The following is a 21,281-nucleotide window of genomic DNA, read 5'->3' as shown; positions in this document are numbered from 1 at the left end:
CCCTAGGTATGAGTGTGAGCGTGAATGGTTGGCCGTCTCTTTGTGCCCTGCGATTAGCTGGCCACCAAAGGTGTCCCCTCCTTGTGCCCGAAGTCAGCTGGGAGGATAAGCGGTACAGAAAATAAATAAACTAATGTCAGGGTCATATTGAGAGTTTTATTCTTTCCGCACAACAGACAATGCACCGTTTTCAACACGGAGCTATTCAATCTTACTCCATCAGTCTGTTGGCAGTCGAACACAGAGAGAAGAATTCCCACCTTCAACCTGTCAGAAGGCCGTGGTGATGCTATCAGTGGTTCCTTAGATGAAGTTGATGTCCCGGTTTTAAATTTTGGCCTGTAATTGTAATGTTCCTTCCATGTAATTATAGTAGTTGGGGAGTAGAGTCTGGCCAGGGTTCCCAAAAGAACTGATGCGAGCATATATTTTTGTGTTTTGAAGTTCAGCCAATGAATGGCGAGTGCAACAGCTTTCTAATGCATAAGCTGTAGCGTATAGCCTACTTTGCAAAAGTGTGAACACACTGGTCACTGCTGTGTCTGGGACATGTTTACACTGATGGCTTCAGTACTTTGGACTTTAAGCAGCCCTCAGACATGCCACAGTAAATTTTCCAGAGGGAAGTTGGAGGAGATCTGCAGGCACTGACCACGAGACAGAAACTGTGGCGGATCAAAGTTTTAGATAAAGTAGACAACCTCTGAAAGACTCATATCTAAAATCAGGTAAAAGTAATGATAGTTTAGCTTCTAAGGCACACGCGGTTCAACCGCAAATTGCTCCCAGTTTGACTCAACGATGATCGTAACGGATGCCGGTGACTTTCTGGATCCACTTAGTGGGGGTCTTACAGCGGGAAGCGAGTGGGACGGAGCGTGAAGGAGGGGGATGCAATGGCTAGACATTGGCATGTGGTGAGATTTGTGACTGCTATGACTCCGTCAAAGTAGTGAATAGAGAGAGGGCTCTGTTGCCTGTAGCACTGGGCAGTTTATACCATAGTAGATTGACAATTTTCTCCAAAAATTACAAATGAATGGAAATTGTTTTCCAGCGAACAAGACTCTTTTCCATTCAATTTCTGAACCACTTTTTCCTCACTAGGGTCGCGGGCGGGATGCTGGAGCTTATCCCAGCTGACTTCGGTGAATTGGTGGCCAGCCGATCGCAGAGCATGAGGAGACAGACAACCAAACATTCTCACATTCATACCTTGGGACAATTTAGAGTGTCCAATCAGCCTACCATGCATGTTTTTGGAATGTGGGAGGAAACCAGAGTACCCGGAGAAAACCCACGCTGGCCCGGGGAGAACAGAACACCTAATTTATATTACTTCATCACCTTTTAACATCAGTTGACAATGTATTTTAAGGTTAGGGTATATTGAACTGATGTGGTTAATCAGCAGCTTAACTTTTGAAGACTGGGCAAAGTAGAAACTAGGAACTAGTAGGAAATTGAACCAGAGGAAACTTCGCAATGAAAACCCTTGCTATATGGACGAGTGTGTGTGGAGGGGCACACTCTGGACGAAATGATTGGATCGAATACAGGCAGTGGCAACGGTGTGGGAGAGTAGTTTGGTAAGAACTAAGTGGCCTTGGACACCACAGGCATTACTTACATGCCATTCAGAATTAGCAGCAGCTGTTTTGGGCCTACTGAATGGTTGTGTCTGAGAATGTGATTGGGCAGCACTTAAATCACAAGGAGAGGGAGGAATGTTGATATAATATACAAATATACACACACAGACATATATATATATATATATATATATATATATATATATATATATATATATATATATATATATATATATATATATATATATATATAGAGAGAGAGAGAGAGAGAGAGAGAGAGAGAGAGAGAGAGAGAGAGAGAGAGAGAGATGCGTGTGGAGGAAGAAATTGCATAAGATACAGTGAGTTGATTTGTTTTCCCAAAAAACAGCTATATAATGCTATGTTGTTTTGAATTCATAATTTGTGTTCTTGTTTTTGTCTGCTATGTCTGTTGCCTAACGTTAGCTTCCCCCTTACATTCATGCACGAATATGAAATGTTTTTGCTTGTTTGTTATTCGTTTTAATACATTATTAAATAATTTTCTCATCATTTTCTCTCAATTTTGTGTTTCTTACATCTTTCATACAAAACTGGTACACTTTGATCATTGTAAAAGGTTTAAAGTTGTTGTTTTTTTTAGAACCATGGAACAAATTAGAAAATTTACATCTAAAATACTGCTCGAATAAAGAAAAATCCACGTTAAGAAACAAGTTCTTCAACCAATTAATTTCTTAAGTACAAGTACTACTGCATGTGCCTCCCCAGAACGGATATAATAAGTGGTTATTAAGACATCTGCCGCTATTGCATGTCAATGTAATGCAAGACATTTCAGTTAAATGCTAGGTTTGCATTTTCTGATGCCACCTGCAAAAAGCAAGTTTGCAGGATGCAAGTAAATATCATTCTAAGTTTCCAGATAGACTATTTACCATGAAGTATCAGTTTAAAGTGCTGCACTCTGGTAGATTTGGCCAAACGGAAGATGATCTCGGTCAGGGAGCTGTTTCTTTTGGCCGTGTTGGAATGTGCAGAATGTGAAGCTGTGTCGTACCTCTCATATATTAACGATGAAGCAAAGCATCAGATGTACTATATATTTAACTTCTAACTCATTCTGAATGTGGGCTGATGTTGCACTTGATTTAAAAGTTGCATACATTTGTATTCTTTCATTACCTGAAATTTCACTACTAAAACTTCTAATTTGGAATATTCTTTTCAAGCATATATTTTTTTAGATTTCCTCATTTGATGAGTAGTATGAAGGGATACCAAGGGCTTTTTACGTTGCATTAATGAATTACTATGGATTGTCATGTATGTCCGAGACATTTCATTCCCTTTTAAGTCTTAATTCAAATAAATACCCACATTTGAATAATGGTATGAATGAGGCAACCACAATTCAATTAGAGGGTGCTGCTCTATTTTTCAACTAGCTGGTCAGAATTTTGAGAAGATGCGGTAAATTTTATGGATGAAAAGAGAAACCAGGTAACATACATATTTATTTAACAAAAGGCACACATACAAGGCGATTACTGGTAAGTAATTACAAATTCACTGGTGAAAATCAATTGACACGTCGCTGTTGTAGCTGTCCTCGTCATTCACATCACCTTCCGCATCAGCGTCGAGTGTCTGAGTGAGTTCACGTTGCCGTCATTGTCACCAGCATTGGCTCGCGCTTGCTGGAGAAGTTGGAAACCAGTCTGAATCGGGTCGTCTGACCTGAAAAAATGGATCTGGCAATCCTTCGAGCCGCCGAGAGCGGTTGGTGGTCGCATGTTGCCGAATTTGGTGTAGCTATTCTCGCCGTGCAACATCCAGTTCTCGTAGAACTGTCGGACTTTGGCCTTGAATCCAGTAGACCTGGGGGGGCTGTATAAATTTGGTCCAGACTCCTGGAATCACGGCCACATCAATATGGAGCTTCTTTAATTGCTTCTTGGTGGCGTCACTAATGTGACAACAGTATGAATCCCAGGCAAGAAGGTGCTTGCCATCTGACCACCTTCTCAGGTTTAAAAAAACCTCTATTTCACCGGCAGAGGTGCCGTTCAATTAGAGCAGGGGTGGCCAAGTCCGGTCCTCGAGAGCCGTTATCCGGTCTGTTTTCCATATCTCCCTCCACCAACACACCTGAATCAAATCATCGGGATTGGTATCAAGCTTCTGGACAGCTTGCTGATGAGTTGATTATTTGATTCAGGTGTGTTGGTGGAGGGAGATATGGAAAACAGACCGGATTGTGGCTCTCGAGGACTGGAGTTGGCCACCCCTGAGCCGTTCTATTTTTCAATTCTTCCACCAGGGTGCCATTCATATTGAGGTTTTACGATATATATATATATATATATATATATATATATATATATATATATATATATATATATATATATATATATATATATATATATATATATATATATATATATCAGTGGCGGTCTGTGCATTTTCTCGTAGCGTCTTCAACGGGTAAAATCCACTTCCTAGCAGCATTTAATGATTAAATACAAATACTGGAGCTTTTCAGACATTACAACCGGGCCGGGGGGTGATTTTCCTGGGAAAAAGACATCGATGGATGTCAATGGCGAAACGGCAGAAATTGCATGAAAATGGGGTAAAATCCACTTCCTAGAAGCATTTTGTGATTAAATACAAACACTGGAGCTTACATACAAACTTTTCATTAATCAGAACCGGGCCCACAATTGAAATATTTCGGAATATAGCCATATTTTACTCACCAAAAATCCTTTTTAACTGTACCCAATATCCATCCTCCTTTCTTTCTTCCTTCTTTTATATCGCCATCGAAGCTAATGCCGATGTCGATCGCCATCGAAGCTAATGCTAATGCCTGTCCTGTCGTATTTCTGGCATAGTCCGTCTTGAAAATGGCTTTAAATCAACACAACAATATATTTGCCTGTGCAGCTCGCTCCGAATACAGTTTGGTAGCTCTAGCTAATCACTAGCCAGTCATAGTTGGTGAAAGCGATGACGTATCTCTACGCCTGCGACAAGGCATTGTGGTGTTGCCAACTCGAAATCTGACTGGTTAAAGCAAGAGTCTTATCGACGCTTGTTTAATGCAGCTGAGCCCAGAGAACTGATTGTGAAGGCCTTGAGGCAGATTTCTGACCCTGGCAACAAATAATGGCTAAAATGTGATTGGTTAAATGCTTCAATATGAAAACACACATCTGGAAACAATGCACAAATAACCACTTGTTCCACAGATGGTGGTACATGTCATACATACATATATATATATATATATATATATATATATATATATATATATATATATATATATATATATATATATATATATATATCAGTGGCGGGCGGTGCATTTTCTGGTAGCGCCTTCAACGTATCAATCCAACCCTCAAAAACTATTTTATGGCTATAAACCTCTACTGCAGCTACAGCTGCAACACATAAAAAATAATCAATAAATGAATGCACAAAAATGGGGTAAAATCCACTTCCTAGCAGCATTTCATGATTAAATACAAATACTGGAGCTTTTCAGACATTAAAACCAGGCCAGGGGGTGATTTTCCCGGGAAAAGACAGCGATTAACGTCAATGGCATACGGGAAAACATTGCCCGAAAATCGGGTAAAATCCACTTCCTAGCAGCATTTCATGATTAAATACAAATACTGGAGCTTTTTAGACATCAGAACCGGGCCTCGAGTATCATTTCCCCGGTAAAAAGACAGCGATGAACGTCGATACGTCCATACGTGAAATGACAAAAAATGCACTAAAATACTAAAATTTGGTAAAGTCCACTTCCTAGCATCATTTATTGATTGAATACAAATACGGGAGCTTTTGAGACATTACAACCAGGCCAGGGGGGTGATTTTTCCCGGGAAAAGACAGCGATGGACGTCAATGGTGAAACGCCAAAAATTAAACTGGGGTAAAATCCACTTCCTAGCAGCATTTTGTGATTAAATACAAACACTGGAGCTTAAATACAAACACTGGAGTTTTTCAGATATCAGAACTTGGCCCACAATTGAAATATTATTTAGGAATATAGCCATATTTTACTCACCCAAAATCCTTTTTACACAATATCCATCCTCCTTTCTTTCTTCCTTCTTTCCTATCGCCATCGAAGCTAATGATGAAAGTCGAGCCTGTCCTGTCATATTTCTGCCATAGTCCGTTTTGAAAATGGCTTTAAATCAAAACAACAATATACTATTTGCTTGTGGAGCTAAGTTAGCACACTGAAAGTGCCGCACACACCATTTTCCCGGCTGTAACAGGCTTGCTAGCTTCAGAGTTGATCGCCCTTTCTTAATGATGTCCATTTTTTTCCTGGAAAAGTCTGTCTGGAAAATAGCTTTGTGAGAGAAATCTGCAACAGAATCCATTTGTTTTTGCCACTGTCGGCCATGTGGGTGGAGTTTGCGATCTCTGGCTGCTTTGGCCCGCCTACTATCCAATCATAGTTTGTGAAAGCAATGACATGTCCCAGCCAGCAAAATGCTAACGCCTATGAAAAATCATTGTGGGGTTGCCAACTCGAAATCTGATTGGTTAAAAGCAACAGTCTAGTTTAATGCAGCAGAGCCCACAAGAACTGATTGTGAAGACTTTGAGGCAGATCTGATCTGGCAACAAATAATGGCTGAAATGTGATTGGTTTAATGCTTCAATATGAAAACACATATCTGGAAGCAGTGGAACCAGGGGGAAAAGCAATGAAAGGAAGCTAACAGACTATTTGGAATAATAAGTACGTATTGATGGACAAAATATAATATGATTCAGATATTTCTTAGGCCAGCAGAGAAGGCCTTGAAGGCCCTGTCGGCCCGCCACTGAGATATATATATATATATATATATATATATATATATATATATATATATGTATATATATGTATATATATATATATATATATATATATATATATATATATATATATATATATATATATATATATATATATATTTGTGACGTGTACCACCATCTGTGGAACAAGTGGTTATCTGTGCATGAGAGCTTAGTTGCCCACCAAATTTGGCCAAGCACTCAGTGAGTTAGATTGTGGGAGGCTATTAATGTATTGTCAAGAATGTCAACATAGTTTTCTTGAGGAGGATAATGTGCCTGTGGGGGAAACTACTGTGAATATTGTGGATTTTCTTTCAATCCCATTTTTAAAACAAATTAAAGACCGGAACATAGTTTATTATGTATTCAAATACGTATATATTTTTTGTTTCAGTCTAGAGATTACCATAGAAGAAGCCACCAGTGAAAATAACGTGGATGAATCTCACAACACATTTTTTTCTCACCACATGCAGTAGAAGCACTACTGCTATTTTTGCTACCAGCATTACCACAATGTAGATTTTCCACCCACTTGGAGGTGTGTCTATTTGAATGTGTGTGGTTTATTTGGAGCAGATGTTGCATTCTACTGCACCAAATGTAGACTCAGTGTCAACTTTTCCTACAAGACTACCCTCTGGTGCCCCCAAACCCCTCGCATTCTCTCTCTTACATTTCCATTCCATTACATGATGTCATGCTCCCTCAGCAAACCTGATAAAAGGAACTTGTTTTCACTTTTCTCATTGATTTTTCCTATCATTGTTTAAGGTTTTGCAACAGAATTAGTTCATCCCTATTCTGTTAGCCAAAGGGCAAAAAGGGGCAAAAGAGCAAAAATGTAATATGTCAATGGAGTAACAAACCTTTTAATTTAAGGACAAAATGAAAGGGTACGAACAGTGAAGTCAGCACTGAATGGTTTTGTTTAACCATTTTCATTTTTTTTAGCCCAGAAATCTTTGTGGTGTTATAATTTTAAAGGAACAGTTTACATTTCACTCTATTTTTGGGTAACATCCTTCCTTTTGCTCTCTTTTATATTTACTGGTTCTGTCATACAACAACGGTGAATAAGTCTGATTGTGGCCAACACTCGTAGACATTGTTTTCTGTGGTTATTTAAAGCTAAGAGGAAGTGTGTGAGTGTGCAAGTGTGAGAGCTGTCGAAAAACTCCCATGCCCTTCTACTCCTTGCAGTCTTGTTTACATTCCCATGTATTTTTGTGGACTACTACTTCATACTATCTTGGTCTGTTCCATTTCCCCTCTTATTTTTCACACTTGCGTTTATTTCTCTCCAGTCCATCTCTGGTTCCTCTCTTTAGGGGCCCAGGTGGCATATTAAAGTTTAGATACCAGGTGATTACTTAGTCCTCTCATACCTTGACAAAGTGTGACCTCTAACTGGGCTGACTCTTTTAGCAACTTCTGGCCCACAATCTTTGTCTCATTGTTCCTTTGATCGGGGTGTTGTTTAATTTCCGATCATTTCCATTTGCAATTCCTGCAGCAAGGTTATAATGTTGATGAAACGCAAGCCCGTTTTTCTCTGAGCTTTTGTGGGTTTTGTTTGGCTACTCCGGCCAACTACATTATTGCCAAATCATAGAAAACTCTAAATATTTATTGGGTCTCAATGTGAATGAATACTTTTTCCAGGATGTACCCTGACTCAAGTTAGGCGGCAAAGGCTTTTGGTACCCCACGATCCTAGTAAGGATAAGTGGTATACAAGACGGATGTATCAATTTTAGGGTGTTTAATATCCTTTCTTTTGTGCCATGCAGGAAAAACGAAAACGTCAAAGTGAGATTGAAGACAGGAGAAGGCAGCTTGATGATTTGGTTTTACAATTACAACATATCAAGGTTGGTGTTTATTAACAAATTTTAAATTTTTTTTTTAGTTCTTGGCTTTACATAAGAAAGTCTTCAGTGCACATTATAGAGTACGATACCTTAATATTAAAATGCTTGCAGAATTAATATAGAAATCACAGCAAAAAGTAACAGAAAAATAGCCAAGGTTCAAAAAGGTTATTGCAATTTAATGAAGGGGAAGATACAGCTAACATGTTGTTAGTAATTAAAAAGAAAATAGAGCAACAGAGAGTAATTTATGATTTAGCTCTTGAATATTTCACACAGCGATGAATGCTTTGACCTCATGAACATTATCAGAAGACAAAACATGCAAAGACACGTAACCATGTGACATGTTGTTAATGTCAACCCTTACCCTAATTGCGACTTAACACATCAACAAGGGCTGGCTCTAGAGGTGACTGTAGTGTAGAAGATGCTATTTTTGTGTGCTCTGGAGTGAACTGCTAGACCGGCTTATTCCATTCACAAATTCTTTAATTCTCTTCGCCGCTTGTTTAGAACCAAAAGACAATTGTTGCGCTATTAAAAAATTCTCTTTTGAAAAATGGTTGTTTAACAAATAAAAGATTGAGTTTACACACTTAGAGAAGGTGAAGAAATTCAGTCACTCGTCTATTAGGATCCGACAGCCGTTTCTGGCCACCATAAAAAAAATCAACTCTCTACGTTGCACGGTTTGGACAAACATAGTGAAAGACTCTTAACATACACACACACACAAACATACTCACTCACACACCCAGAAATCACGATTTATAAGGATTATAGATTTATTGATTATAATAATAATAATAATAATAATAATAATAATCGGACATAGGCCATGTCGTCATTACCACAACACAAAAAAAAAAAAAAAAAAAAAAAAAGCCTACTTGTCATCACACGCAGAAACTGCGTGTGACGAAATTGATGGTGCTTCTCCATAAGCTACGTTTAGTCGGCAAAAGACCTAAATAAGTGTAAGTTACGGACTTGTAATTTGTCATTCCGCTGTTGTGGATACAGGTCGCTTACCTCGCGATTACATACAGGTCGCTTACCTCTCGATTATTGTTATTTTGTTCAATAGCTCCCAAGCCATTTGACAGATTGAGACGAAATTTACAGAAAAGATAGGCAATTACCTTGTGTATTAGTTTTTCAACAACACACTCCATTTATTAATTATTAATTTATTACTGTTATTAGCACCTAATATCTTCAATAGCTCCCAAGCAATTTGATGCACAGACGCTCCCCTACTTACGAACGAGTTAGGTTCCGAGCGATTGTTCATAAGTTGAATTTGTTTGTAAGTTGCTCAGTGCTATATTTTGTATTATAATTTATGTTTAAGGCCTATATAAGTATATTGAAGCCTATATAAGTATAATGAAGCCTATATAAGTATATTGAAGGTTTATATAAGTGCATTTGTATGTTTAAGGCTTGTATAAGTAACACGCATTGGTTTGTACTGAAAAAAATAATAATAACATGGAGAGAACACATACAGTACAGTATACATACATTAGACAGAGAGAGATTTACTAGAAACTGGCCGAAAGAAGCTATCTAATGACAATTGCAGTTTTCTTTTTTTCATCATAAATGATGCGGTAGCACTGTATGGCATCATTCAATCGATTTGCAAACTTTGTGCAACTTTCAATATTTGGGTCCTGCTGCTCGATCTTTATGTTTATAAATGGTACTGACGGTTGAACGATCCAAGTTGTATTCCCATGCAACGCTCACCACTTTCATCAAGCTTCGTTATTATTGCCACTCATTTCAAATGAAATGGCTTGCCTCTTCCTTGCACCTCCCTCAATAGAAGCATTTTGCTTTTCACCAACCATATTGAATAATGGATGCACAAGATATTTAATGATAAAAATGAAAAAGGTTCTTTGCGCACTGGAGATATGTTCACGCACTTCCGCATTGCAACGAACTGGGCAGAAGAAGGTGGATGCTGGGTGAGCTGAGCTCCACAGCGCCAGGCGTCGGTATTAGCGGCGGAAAGAAGCACTACACGGAAAAATGTGCGCAATACAAAATCGAACTTACGAACATTTTTCGACATAAACGCAATTTGCAGACATGTTCGTATGTACCGTTGTTCGTAACTCGAATGTTCATAAGTAGGGGAGCGTCTGTATTGGCACCAACTTTACAGAAAAGATATGTCATTTCGTTATGTTTAAGAAACACCTTTTGGTTTTTCAATAACACACTCCAATTATTAATCATTAATGTATTATTGTTATTAGAACCTAATATCTTCAACAGCTCCCAAGCCATTTGACTTATTTTTCAATAACTCATTCCATGTATTAATTATTAATTTATTATTATTATTAGCACCTAATATCTTCAATAACTCAAGAGAGCAGCAAGCTTACATATTTCAGGTCAGGCATACTCATCGATAATACATGCAAATGCTCAAAGCTTGAGTTTGCACATTTAGAGAAGGTAAAGAAATTCAATCAAATTGAATATATATATTCAATTTGATTGAATTTCTTTACCCTCTCTAAGTGTGCATCTATATATATATATATATATATATATATATGCACATTTAGAGAAGGTAAAGAAATTCAATCAAATTGAATATATATATTCAATTTGTATATATATATATATATATATATATATATATATATATATATATATATATATATATATATATATATATATATATATGTCCATTAACATGGATATCAATATGTTCATTAATATATGCTGTCCCTTATTAAATAAATCAAACTTAAACTCATTTGTAAATTAATGTGACGCCAACATCAACAGGAATAACCCCCTAGTGTTATGATATCATAAACTGGTCATTGAAATTAGACTCAAGTGAATTGGTTTTAAATGCTGAGGCAAGATAGAATGCGTGGGAAACTGCCTGCGGGTTGCCATTTTGCTATGAATATCCGGTCAGTGGGGAAAAAATACATTCCTTTCTCTAATTAAAGGCTTTTAAACACTTGGCATGAAAGAGGCCTTTATTAAGTAAGTTTGATTCCTGACTACTGCTGGTTTCCACTTTTAAACACCCACTCATTGGAAACTTCGACAAAGGATTGTTGATTAAAGCCATGCACACCTCATGTTTTTGGCCATTAAAGTGTCGTACTTCATGCAGTTGAATCCTTCATGCACACATGAGCCAAACAATGTCCTTTTACAAGTAAATAGTATATAGGTAGGATACCGGATGAAACCTTACCAACTCATTTATACCCACACTTGGAGATCCCAAGACAATTCCTGCCATATACTCTGTTTTACTATGGCATGAATAATTTTAAATCAGATCAGATTGCCCCAATTTCCATCATCAACTTAATCAGCAGAGGTGTGTTCAGTTTTTTTCACAACATACGAGTTTACACAACATTTCAAACCAAGCTTTGACGATGTCTGTCTTGTAAAGCTACCAGATTTTAAAACTACAGTGTCTGCAGCATAAGCTTATGAATCTAAAGCCAAAATGAGCCGATGGCTCTATCTCCACCTTTTTTTTATTCCATTTTTGCTTTATGAAAAAGTATTGACTGGGCTAGTAACATTATCCAGGATGAAATAATCAATAGTGTTATTGCAGCGGAATCTGCAGTATTGGACACCTTGTTTTTGTGAGCACAACACTCCCCCAGAGTCAGCACACTGCCCTGTTTACTTTTCACACATACACCAACAGTCAGCTTGATGTAATCAGTATCTTGGCACAGAATCCCATTAAATGGCCATTAAACCTGAGTACCAAGAAGCCAAGTAGCGTGACGCATGCTTTGTAGTATTCCCTCTGGGGACCCGGTGCCCCGAAAGGATACGAAGACTTGAACTCAGTCCATGGATGAGAACAGCCGCAGCCTCTCAGATTGTATGTGATGTCCAGCAGGCAAGTCAAAATCATAGTACGGTATATTTTAAAATAATATCCTTCACCACTTTGTGGTTGTGATATAAACTTAAACTGGTTGAACTTTCTGACATTTAAAGAAGTTGCAGGTCAGCGCTCAACATGGTTAGAGATGGAGCCAAGTGTCAAAGATCAAAAGATTTGGTGACGCAAAGTCCACTCTGGGGCTAAAATTGGATCCTCTTGACTTTGAGACATTCAAATAGAAAAAAAATATTAATTAATGACAAGTCTAGTGGTACAGACTTGGTATAAACTATTAATTTTACAATTCTTATTCAGCTCACTATGAAGTGTTTAACCTGCATGCTTTATTCATCTCAGACGGAGATGACTGCAGGTAGGAAGATATTTCTTCTCACAAACTTATAGCTGAAGAGGAGCGCTCTATATTTAGCAGTAGCAGCATCACCTGAGATATCTCTGTTTGCAGTCCAAAGCCATGCGGGAGCGATGGCTCCTCCAGGGAATGGCGGTGGAACTGGAGGAGGCACGCCGGAAACAGCTAAAACTGGATGAGGAGCATGTGAAAAGGCTGGAAGACATGATACAAAGGTGTTGTTTTTGTCCTTATTCATTTCATTGGATCAGCAGATATGCCTAACAGATGCAAATAGTAAAAGAGTGATGATAAGAATAAGAGGATTTTTTTTGGCATTTTGACATTGATTCTGAGCAAATTTGTTTTCTGTCCTTCCCTCAGTTAGGCCAGCCAAGGTCGAATTTGCACTCCCTATGATTCACAATCCCTTGATCACAATATTATTTTGACACTTTCTCCTATTGAAAAAATACTGGACATTTTCTCTTCACAGAGCAGTCATCCAACACTTAACTACACGTGGCCCTTGGAGTACGTCTCAAAATAGAATTCTAATTTTGTAGTACTGCAAGTGGCACATCACAAACTTTCTCTCATCTGTTGTCATGAAATTGTACATCAACATATGAACACTGAAAGTGTATAAAATAGCTCCTGGGTATTTCAGTAACAGCTTTTAACGCAAAAGCCATATGCGCTTAAAGAGCAAACAATAAAAGGGGCAATTTCTCATCATGCCAAAACATTTGCACGATGTAAGAGAAAGGTGAGAGTGGATATAATGACAATGGAGAAAAGTAAACAAATATGATAGAGATGTACTTCCTGTTTTTGTATCTTTGGTAGAAGATTCATTGAGCATTACTCTACTACACTTATTTCTATATTGAATGGGTTTGTGAGCTCAATGATGCTACAAAGAAAGTACCAGTTTTATCATCAAAACACTAATCCCCAAGAAACATTGTTCAAGAGAACACGATGTAGTAGTATTAGCAGACGTCCCTCAGCTGCATTATACGGATAGATGTGACTGAAACTCAAGAGATTGTTGTCCGGTGTTGGTGTTTGAAAGCATGTTTGCGTAAATCGCAGTAATTGAGTCACCTTTTTTTTGTTGAATGCAAAATTCAGTGTAATAGCTAAAGTGCCACTTAAAAAAATATCTAGTCCCAGTCACCACAACACACATTTTTACACATTTCATCACTTTTGCAATCCGTGTATGCTCCCCTTGACAATCACATAGTGTATGTACAGTAATTGTTGCAGTGTATTTTTCTCGATGGTCGGTTTCAGTCTTTGCTGTGCGGTGTGCCAAGCACACATGTTGTAACAATTAGCCAGTGGGGTGCGGTCGTCTACGTAAAGAGGACTTGAACAAATTCATTTTTTGTTGAGTTTCTCTATTTATCAGATGCTAACCAGTAACCAGAACTCCAAGCTGTTGTTATTTGTAGCATGGATTAATGTTAACAAATACATCTGTACATATACTTATGAATGCTTCTACATACAAAATATTCAAATTAAGATCAGCTTTGATTAAGATAGGAAAAACAGTCCATGTTTTGAAACATCAAACAAAAGCAAATATCCCCCCAAACGTAAATACACTTCCTGTATCCAGTATTTTATGTTTTGCTTTCACATTGATCTCCCAACACTCTGCCTGGGTCCCATTGGAGACAACAAAGCTGCGTCTCCATGATGCCGTAACCGAGGTTAGCGCACTTTAGGCAGCCGTGCTGGTTAGGCAACAGGAGAGCACGGCGCCAGGCCGACCCAAAAATGGCGTGCTCCAAACAGATGCCAAAACTACTGGCATTGATTTAAAAAAAAGACCAAGAGAGCGCAAGAGTTATTAATGGGCTCATATGAGCTAGAATAATACCAGAGAAGAAGAAAGTAACTTAAAAAATTGTCTGGAGAAAATATCATTATGAAAGAGAAGAAAATAATGACATCAATGTGTACACTGGAAATAACATAAATCTATAAAAACAGCATGATCGTTGTTCTGTAAACATAAGGAAACAAGCGTCTAAAAGAAGGATCTTTAGCTACATTTCTTTGGGATCATAAACCAACCAGAGGAGTACATAAAAACTGAGTGTTGAGAAGAAAGAGGAGCCATTGTGTGCAGCAGAGGACGTTCACTCTCACCCTGCCTGAAGGACAAACACTGAGTGAGCAACTGAGGCAATGGGAGTTTTACAAATATCCCTATCATTACACAGCAAGCTAAGTAAACAAGAGAGAAAGAAAAAAAAGGTAAAATGCCCTTTACCATGTGGCACAGACCTGAAGTTTGCCATTATAATTCTACTTTTGGATTGCTGCCATTTCATGTTGCAGATACTTTTAGCCATTATTACAAAAAAAAACAAATGGTTAATATGTTTTGCTCAAGAACTATTTTTCCAGGACCCAACCTCCCGCAATCTACCTTTTTTTTGGGCGACGTCAAAGCTCAGCAGTATGTTTAGGGGAGCTCACACTTTTATAGCACATGAGATAATAAAGAAATGTTCAAGTCGAAAAGATCTACCCATGCATGTGTTTATTCATACAACTGATGTTGATGTTTGTTGCATAACCACTTTTATACAATTCCATATAATTTGTATATTCCTGCTCTAAAATACTCCTTTAACACCTCCCTTTCCATCACCACCAAAGGGTGGCGGTATGTCACCTCTCTGGTTGGGAAAGAGCCTGAGCTAGTGCATGAGGTTAAGAAATTCCGGCTCGACCGCTCTGCACAGCTTGGGTTCCGATACCACTCCTCTTGATGGGGGTTGGAAACTCTTCCACTCTGGAGTTGCCCAGGGTGAGAGGCGCCCAGCAGGTGTGGGCATACTACAGTCATACCTCGTCATACGACCGCTCGTCATACAATATTCTCGTCTTACGACGGAAATTTCGATCGAATAATTCGCCCGTGATGCGATCAAAATGTTGTGATGCGACCAAGCCAGGTGGCCATGGCACTGTCTTTTTTGCATCTCTTTCGTGTATAAAAATATCTACGAGCACCGAATGAGTTATTCAGACCAGGAAACGCACAACGCGCATGCGCGGGAAAAAGAGGCCTTTCTGGGTAATGAAGTATACTCGTGCACACAACGCCGACAGGCAATGGCACTCTTTCTCAGAATAAAATTTTACCCACATTCAATACGTGGGTAAGCTCAGCTGCTGCATTCCATGGTATTATTATCTAATACGAGGAGTATTATATTACTTCTCGTTAGCTGCTCCTAAGAACATCAGCAGCACTGGCTCGCAATTCCCTCTTTGTAATATTTCTGGTCGCAACTCTCTCTCATAGGCGCCGTTCAAAACGGATGCGACCAGAGCCATTACAACGAGGGAGTTGCGAGCCGGTCTTTATGAGCAGCGGAGCGATCGCTAAAATGTACTACCAGACTATTTCTCGTTGGCAAGTGGTCGTGGGTTATGCTATTGTGAGGACATTTGTGTAAATCGTTTTCGGAATATTTTGAAGGGAATACGTAGTACAACAGCAAACAGCCCATCGATAGCGAACGTGAGGGCGGAGGCGTGGCAAACGGCCAACCCGGAAAACGAAGGTAACAAAAGATTACAACAAAATTAGAATTCAGTTTTGTGTAAAGTTACATAAAACGTATGTTTGAGTGTGTCTTTATATATTAATCCAAGTTAATTTAAATTTGTTTGTTCGTTTATGAGTGCCATGGATAAAGTTCCCCGAACACCCCCCCCTCCGCCTTCGTCTATGTCGCTGTCACTACCCTCCACGAAATGCGTCTAATTTTACTTCTATTAAACACATTTTATTACTATTAAACCACTAGTTATGTGTTACTTTGTTAATAGATGGTGAATTAGAAGAAATAAAACATTTTTTCCAATCCAATATCCTGTTTTTGGTGTTTTTTCAGAGGGTTGTAACAAATTAATTTGTTTTTAGTTCATTTCAATGGGAAACGTCCGCTCGAGTTACGAAAAGCTCAACATACGATCTCAGTCCCGGAACGGATTAAGATCGTATGTCGAGGTACCACTGTACTCCCCCGCAATAGCATGCCCGGTAGCAACTCTATCATAGGCGCCGTTCAAAGCGGTTGCGACCACAGATGCTACAAGCTAAAAGGGAGCTCCCATGAGCAGCGGAGCGATTGCTGATAAAAGACTGCTTCTCGTTGGCAAGTGGTCGTGCGTTATCCGATTGTGAGGACATTTGTGTGCATCATTTTCGGAATATTTTGAAGGGAATAGTACAACAGCAAACAGCCCATCGATAGCGAACGTGAGGGTGGAGTGTTTGTTCCGTTTACGAGTGCGTTGTCGTGGAAAAAAAAACGAAGCCCCCCCCCCCCTTCTGTGCGTCTCTCTCTCCCCTCGGCGAAATCCGCCCAATTTTAGTTAGATTAAACACATTTTATTACTATTAAACCACTAGTTATGTGTTACTTTGTTAATAGATGGGGAATTAGAAGAAATAAAACATTTTTTCCAATCCAATATCCTGTTTTTGGTGTTTTTTCAGAGGGTTGGAACGAATTAATTTGTTTTCCATTCATTTCAATGGGAAATGTCCGTTCGAGTTACGAGAACCTCGTCATACGATCTCAGTCTCGGAACGGATTACGATCCTATGTCGAGGTACCACTGTACTTGTTGCACCCCGGCACGGTGCCTGTATGTTGGGGTTTACCCCGATGGACAAGAGGGGAGCATCCCTCCGTCTTCGCGTGGGGGGACGGGACCTAACTGTTGTTTGTGTGTATGCACCAAACAGTAGTTCAGAGTACACACCCTTTTGGGAGTCCTTGGAGAGGGTGCTGGAGACTGCTCCTTCCGGGGACTCCCTTCTTCTGCTAGGGGACTTCTATGCTCATGTGGGCAATGACAGTGAGACCTGGGGGGAGTGATTGGGAAGAACGGCCCCCCCTGACCGGAACCCGAGTGGTGTTCTATTGTTGGATTTCTGCGCTTGTCGTGGATTGACAATAATGAACACCATGTTCAAGCATAAGGGTGTCCATATTTAGGGCGCAGTTTGATGATCGACTTTGTGGTCGTGTCATCGGACCTGCGGCCGCATGTCTCGGGCAAAGAGAGGGGCGGAGCTGTCAACCGATCACCACCTGGTGGTGAGTTGGCTCCGATGGTGGGGACGGATGCCCATGCGGCCCGGGAGACCCAAACATTTTGTGAGGGTCTGCTGGGAATGCCTGGTGGAGTCCCCTGTCAGAAGGAGTTTCAATTCCCACCTCGGACAGAGTTTCTCCCATGAGGCGGGGGACATTGAGTTCGAGTGGACTATGTTCCACGCTTCTATTGCTGAGGCAGGAGACTGGAGTTGCGCCCACAAGGTGGCCAGTGCCTGTCGTGGCGGCAATCCCAGAACGTGCTGGTGGACACAGGCGGTGAGGGATGCCATCAGGCTGAAAAAGGAGTCCTATCGGGTCGTTTTGGTCCATGGGACTCCTGAGGCAGCTGACGGGAACCGTGTGGGCTTGCGGCACTTGGCTCTGGTCGTCTCGGAGGCAAAAACCCGGGCATGGGAAGAGTTCGGTGAGGCCATGGAGAATGGAGAACGACTTCTGGGTGGCTTCAAGGAAATTTTGGTCCACCATCTGACGTCTCAGGAGGGGGAAGCAGTGCACCATCAACACATTGTATAGTCGGGATGGGGCGCTGCTGACCTCGACTCAGAATGTTTTGAATCGGTGGGCCGAATACTTTGGTAGTTTGCCCAAACAGTCTACATGCGTGACCGGACGATTCGCCGTTTGGGCGACGGACAGTTCGCCGAACGGACGTTTGGGCGACCGGACAGGCCGCCGAATGGACGTTTCCCCGCCGCGGGATTCACGCGCTCGCCCCGCCCCCGGATCGTGTGTGTACATGTTTTACAACCTCGGCCCGCGGGCCATATACGGCCCGTTAGGATTTTTAATCCGGCCCGCCGCCGGCGTTGTCCAAATTATAGTAAAAATCAACGACCTCATTCATTTCCCTTACCGCTCATCACTCTCAATTTAAAGACTGCTCTCTTTGACCTCATTAATTTCCCTTATCGCTCATGCCCCTGATTTTGACACTATTTCTGGGTAAAAATCCCCCCAGAACATTCTTGGACCACTAATTTTACGCAAAATAGTCTAAAATACATCTACCCAGACATGAGAACCACATTCCTGGGTAAAATACCCCTCCAGAACCGACAGAGCCCGGTTGCAATACTACCACTCCTTGTAAATAAAGTACCCATGTTGATGACACTATTTCTGGGTAAACAGAACCCCAGAACCTCCTGGACCAATATTTTTACACAAATTAGTCTATAATACATCTACCCACACATGAGACACTATTTCTGGGTAAACAGAACCCCAGAACCTTCCTGGACCAATATTTTTACACAAATTAGTCTATAATACATCTACCCACACATGAGACACTATTTCTGGGTAAAATACCCCTCCAGAACCGAAGAGGCCCGGTTATAATACACCCACCCACTATTCTCTAATAAATCTCCCCGTATTTGAGACACCTTTCCCGGGTAAACATCAACCCAGAACCGTTTCTTTTTACACACAAACTTCCCTTAGACAACCACCCGTATTTTAGGCACTTTTCCCGTGTAAAATGACCCACCTGAACCAAGCGGGCCTGCTTTTTATACACACCCGTACGCACTCGACACTGTTTTGAATCGGCAGAACTCTTCTATCTGGTGGACAAATTTATTCATTGCAATTGGGTCAGGTACCGGCTCAAAAGTGCACTTTTACCGGGGAAATCAACCACCCTGGGCCCGGTTCTAATGTCTAAAAATCCCTAGTATTTGTATTTAATCATTAAATGCTCTTTTTGGCTGGATTTAAACCCATTTTGTGCATTTTTGGCCTTTTCGCGAATGGACGTATATGGACATATTTCCCTTCATCGCTGCATTTTACCGGGGAAATCACTCCCCTGGGCTCGGTTCTAGTGTCCAAAGAGCTCCAGTATTTGTATTTAATCATTAAATGCTGTTTTAGGCTGGATTTGACCCCATTTTAGTGCATTTTGGGCTGTTTGGCCAATGGACGTATATGGACCGGGGAAATCACTCCCCTGGGCTCGATTCTAGTGTCCAATCCCAGCTGTCTCTGGGCCAGGTGCGGAGGACACCCTGAATCGGTGGCCAGCTGATCGCAGGGCACAAGGAGACAGACAACCATGAACACTCACACCCATACCTATGGGCAATTTGTCCAATCAGCCTACCATGTATGGTTTTTGGGGGGGAATGTGGGAAGAAACCGGCATACCGGAAGGAAACCCATGCAGGCCCGGGGAGAACATGCAAACTCCACACAGGTGGACGGGACCTGGATTTGAACCCATGATCCCAGAGCTGTGAGGCCGACGCGCTAACCACTCGCGTCACCGGGCCGCCCTGTACACTACCAATTGTATAAATTAACAGATTGGTTTGTCTTTTTGTAGAGCAATCAATGATCATTTTAATGAGCAATGTAAATATTTTTCTGTCACCCACGATTGCTTGAAGAAAACCCAAATAGCATTTCTTACTGGTGCTTTGTGGTCTTACCTTCACTCATTACCAATCTCCTCCTAGTTGACTTTATAGACGTGAAATTTAGAGAAAAATTATGCTATCATTTTAAACACATTAGAATAGCAGTGCAGACCAAATCCCCTACGTCAAATAATTTCCCAAGAGTGGACAGCTGTGTCTGAGAAACAAATCATTTTTAATGAAGCAAAGAAGCATAGAGCCATAAACAAATCCAGAGCAGACCAGAAGTGATATCCGAAACAGAAATGACTGATGTATACTGATTGACGGCCCTATCACAGCTGACTTCGGGCCAGATGCTGGGTACACCCTGAATTGATGATCAGCCAGTCACAGGTCATGACACTACGGACAACCATTCACACCTCACACTCATACCTAGGGGGAATTTAGAGTGTCCAATCAGCCTACCATGCATGTTTTTGGAATGTGGGAGGAAACCGGAGTACCCAGAAAAAACCCACATGGGCCCGGGGAACTTACAAACTCCACACAGGCGACCTGGATTCGAAGCCAGGACTCCAGAGGTCTGAGGCCGACATGCTAAACCACTCATTCGTGGGTCCGCGTAAGGTTCATTTATTCATTCATTTTCTGTAATGGTTATCCTCACAAGGGTCACGGGTGGTCTATCCCCTGTGTGGAGCTCATCACAGCCCTGAATTGGTTGCTAGGCAATCGCAGGTCACAAGGAGATGGAGAACCACTCACACTCATACAATTTAGAGTGTTCAGCCAGCCTACCATGCATGCTTTGGGATGTGGGAGGAAACCGGAGAAAACCCTCGCAGGCATGCAAACTCCACACAGGAAAGTCGTAATTCAATGGGGACTGAACCCTTGATCTCACAATTGTGAGGCAGACGTACTAACCACTGTACTGCCGGCCACCTAATTTATAAGGTATCTTTTCATATCTTTTGTCCGGCGTAGAGCATGGCTGACATTGGTACTTTAGTTTTAACACAAATCAGCAGATATCAACCTTTATGACTCTGTTGATGTTAGCGTGAGGGCGAGAAAAGCAAGTATGAAAATCTCCTACAGCTGAGGTCCTTCTACAACAAACACCCAAATCAATTTTATTTTTCGGTTA

At 40.6% G+C, this 21,281-nt stretch overlaps 1 protein-coding gene across 4 annotated transcripts in view; it reads left to right on the top strand.

The window, feature by feature from the left end:
* Positions 1-21,281, top strand: part of palm2akap2 (PALM2 and AKAP2 fusion) — a 124,085-nt gene that overhangs the window by 14,807 nt on the left and 87,997 nt on the right. For 3 of the 4 annotated variants that reach the window (XM_077622309.1, XM_077622312.1, XM_077622310.1), the window contains 2 exons: positions 8,252-8,332; positions 12,709-12,830. The exons of the other annotated variant lie outside the window; for it this stretch is intronic. In XM_077622309.1, the coding sequence (XP_077478435.1) occupies positions 8,252-8,332; positions 12,709-12,830 (203 nt within the window). The remainder of the gene's footprint in view (positions 1-8,251; positions 8,333-12,708; positions 12,831-21,281) is intronic. 4 annotated transcript variants of the gene reach the window in all.

The sequence above is a fragment of the Stigmatopora argus genome, chromosome 16, assembly GCF_051989625.1.
Source record: "Stigmatopora argus isolate UIUO_Sarg chromosome 16, RoL_Sarg_1.0, whole genome shotgun sequence".
NCBI lineage: Eukaryota > Metazoa > Chordata > Actinopteri > Syngnathiformes > Syngnathidae > Stigmatopora > Stigmatopora argus.
The sequence above is the reverse complement of the archived record's forward strand: the minus strand, read 5'-3'. Positions and strand labels throughout refer to the sequence as shown.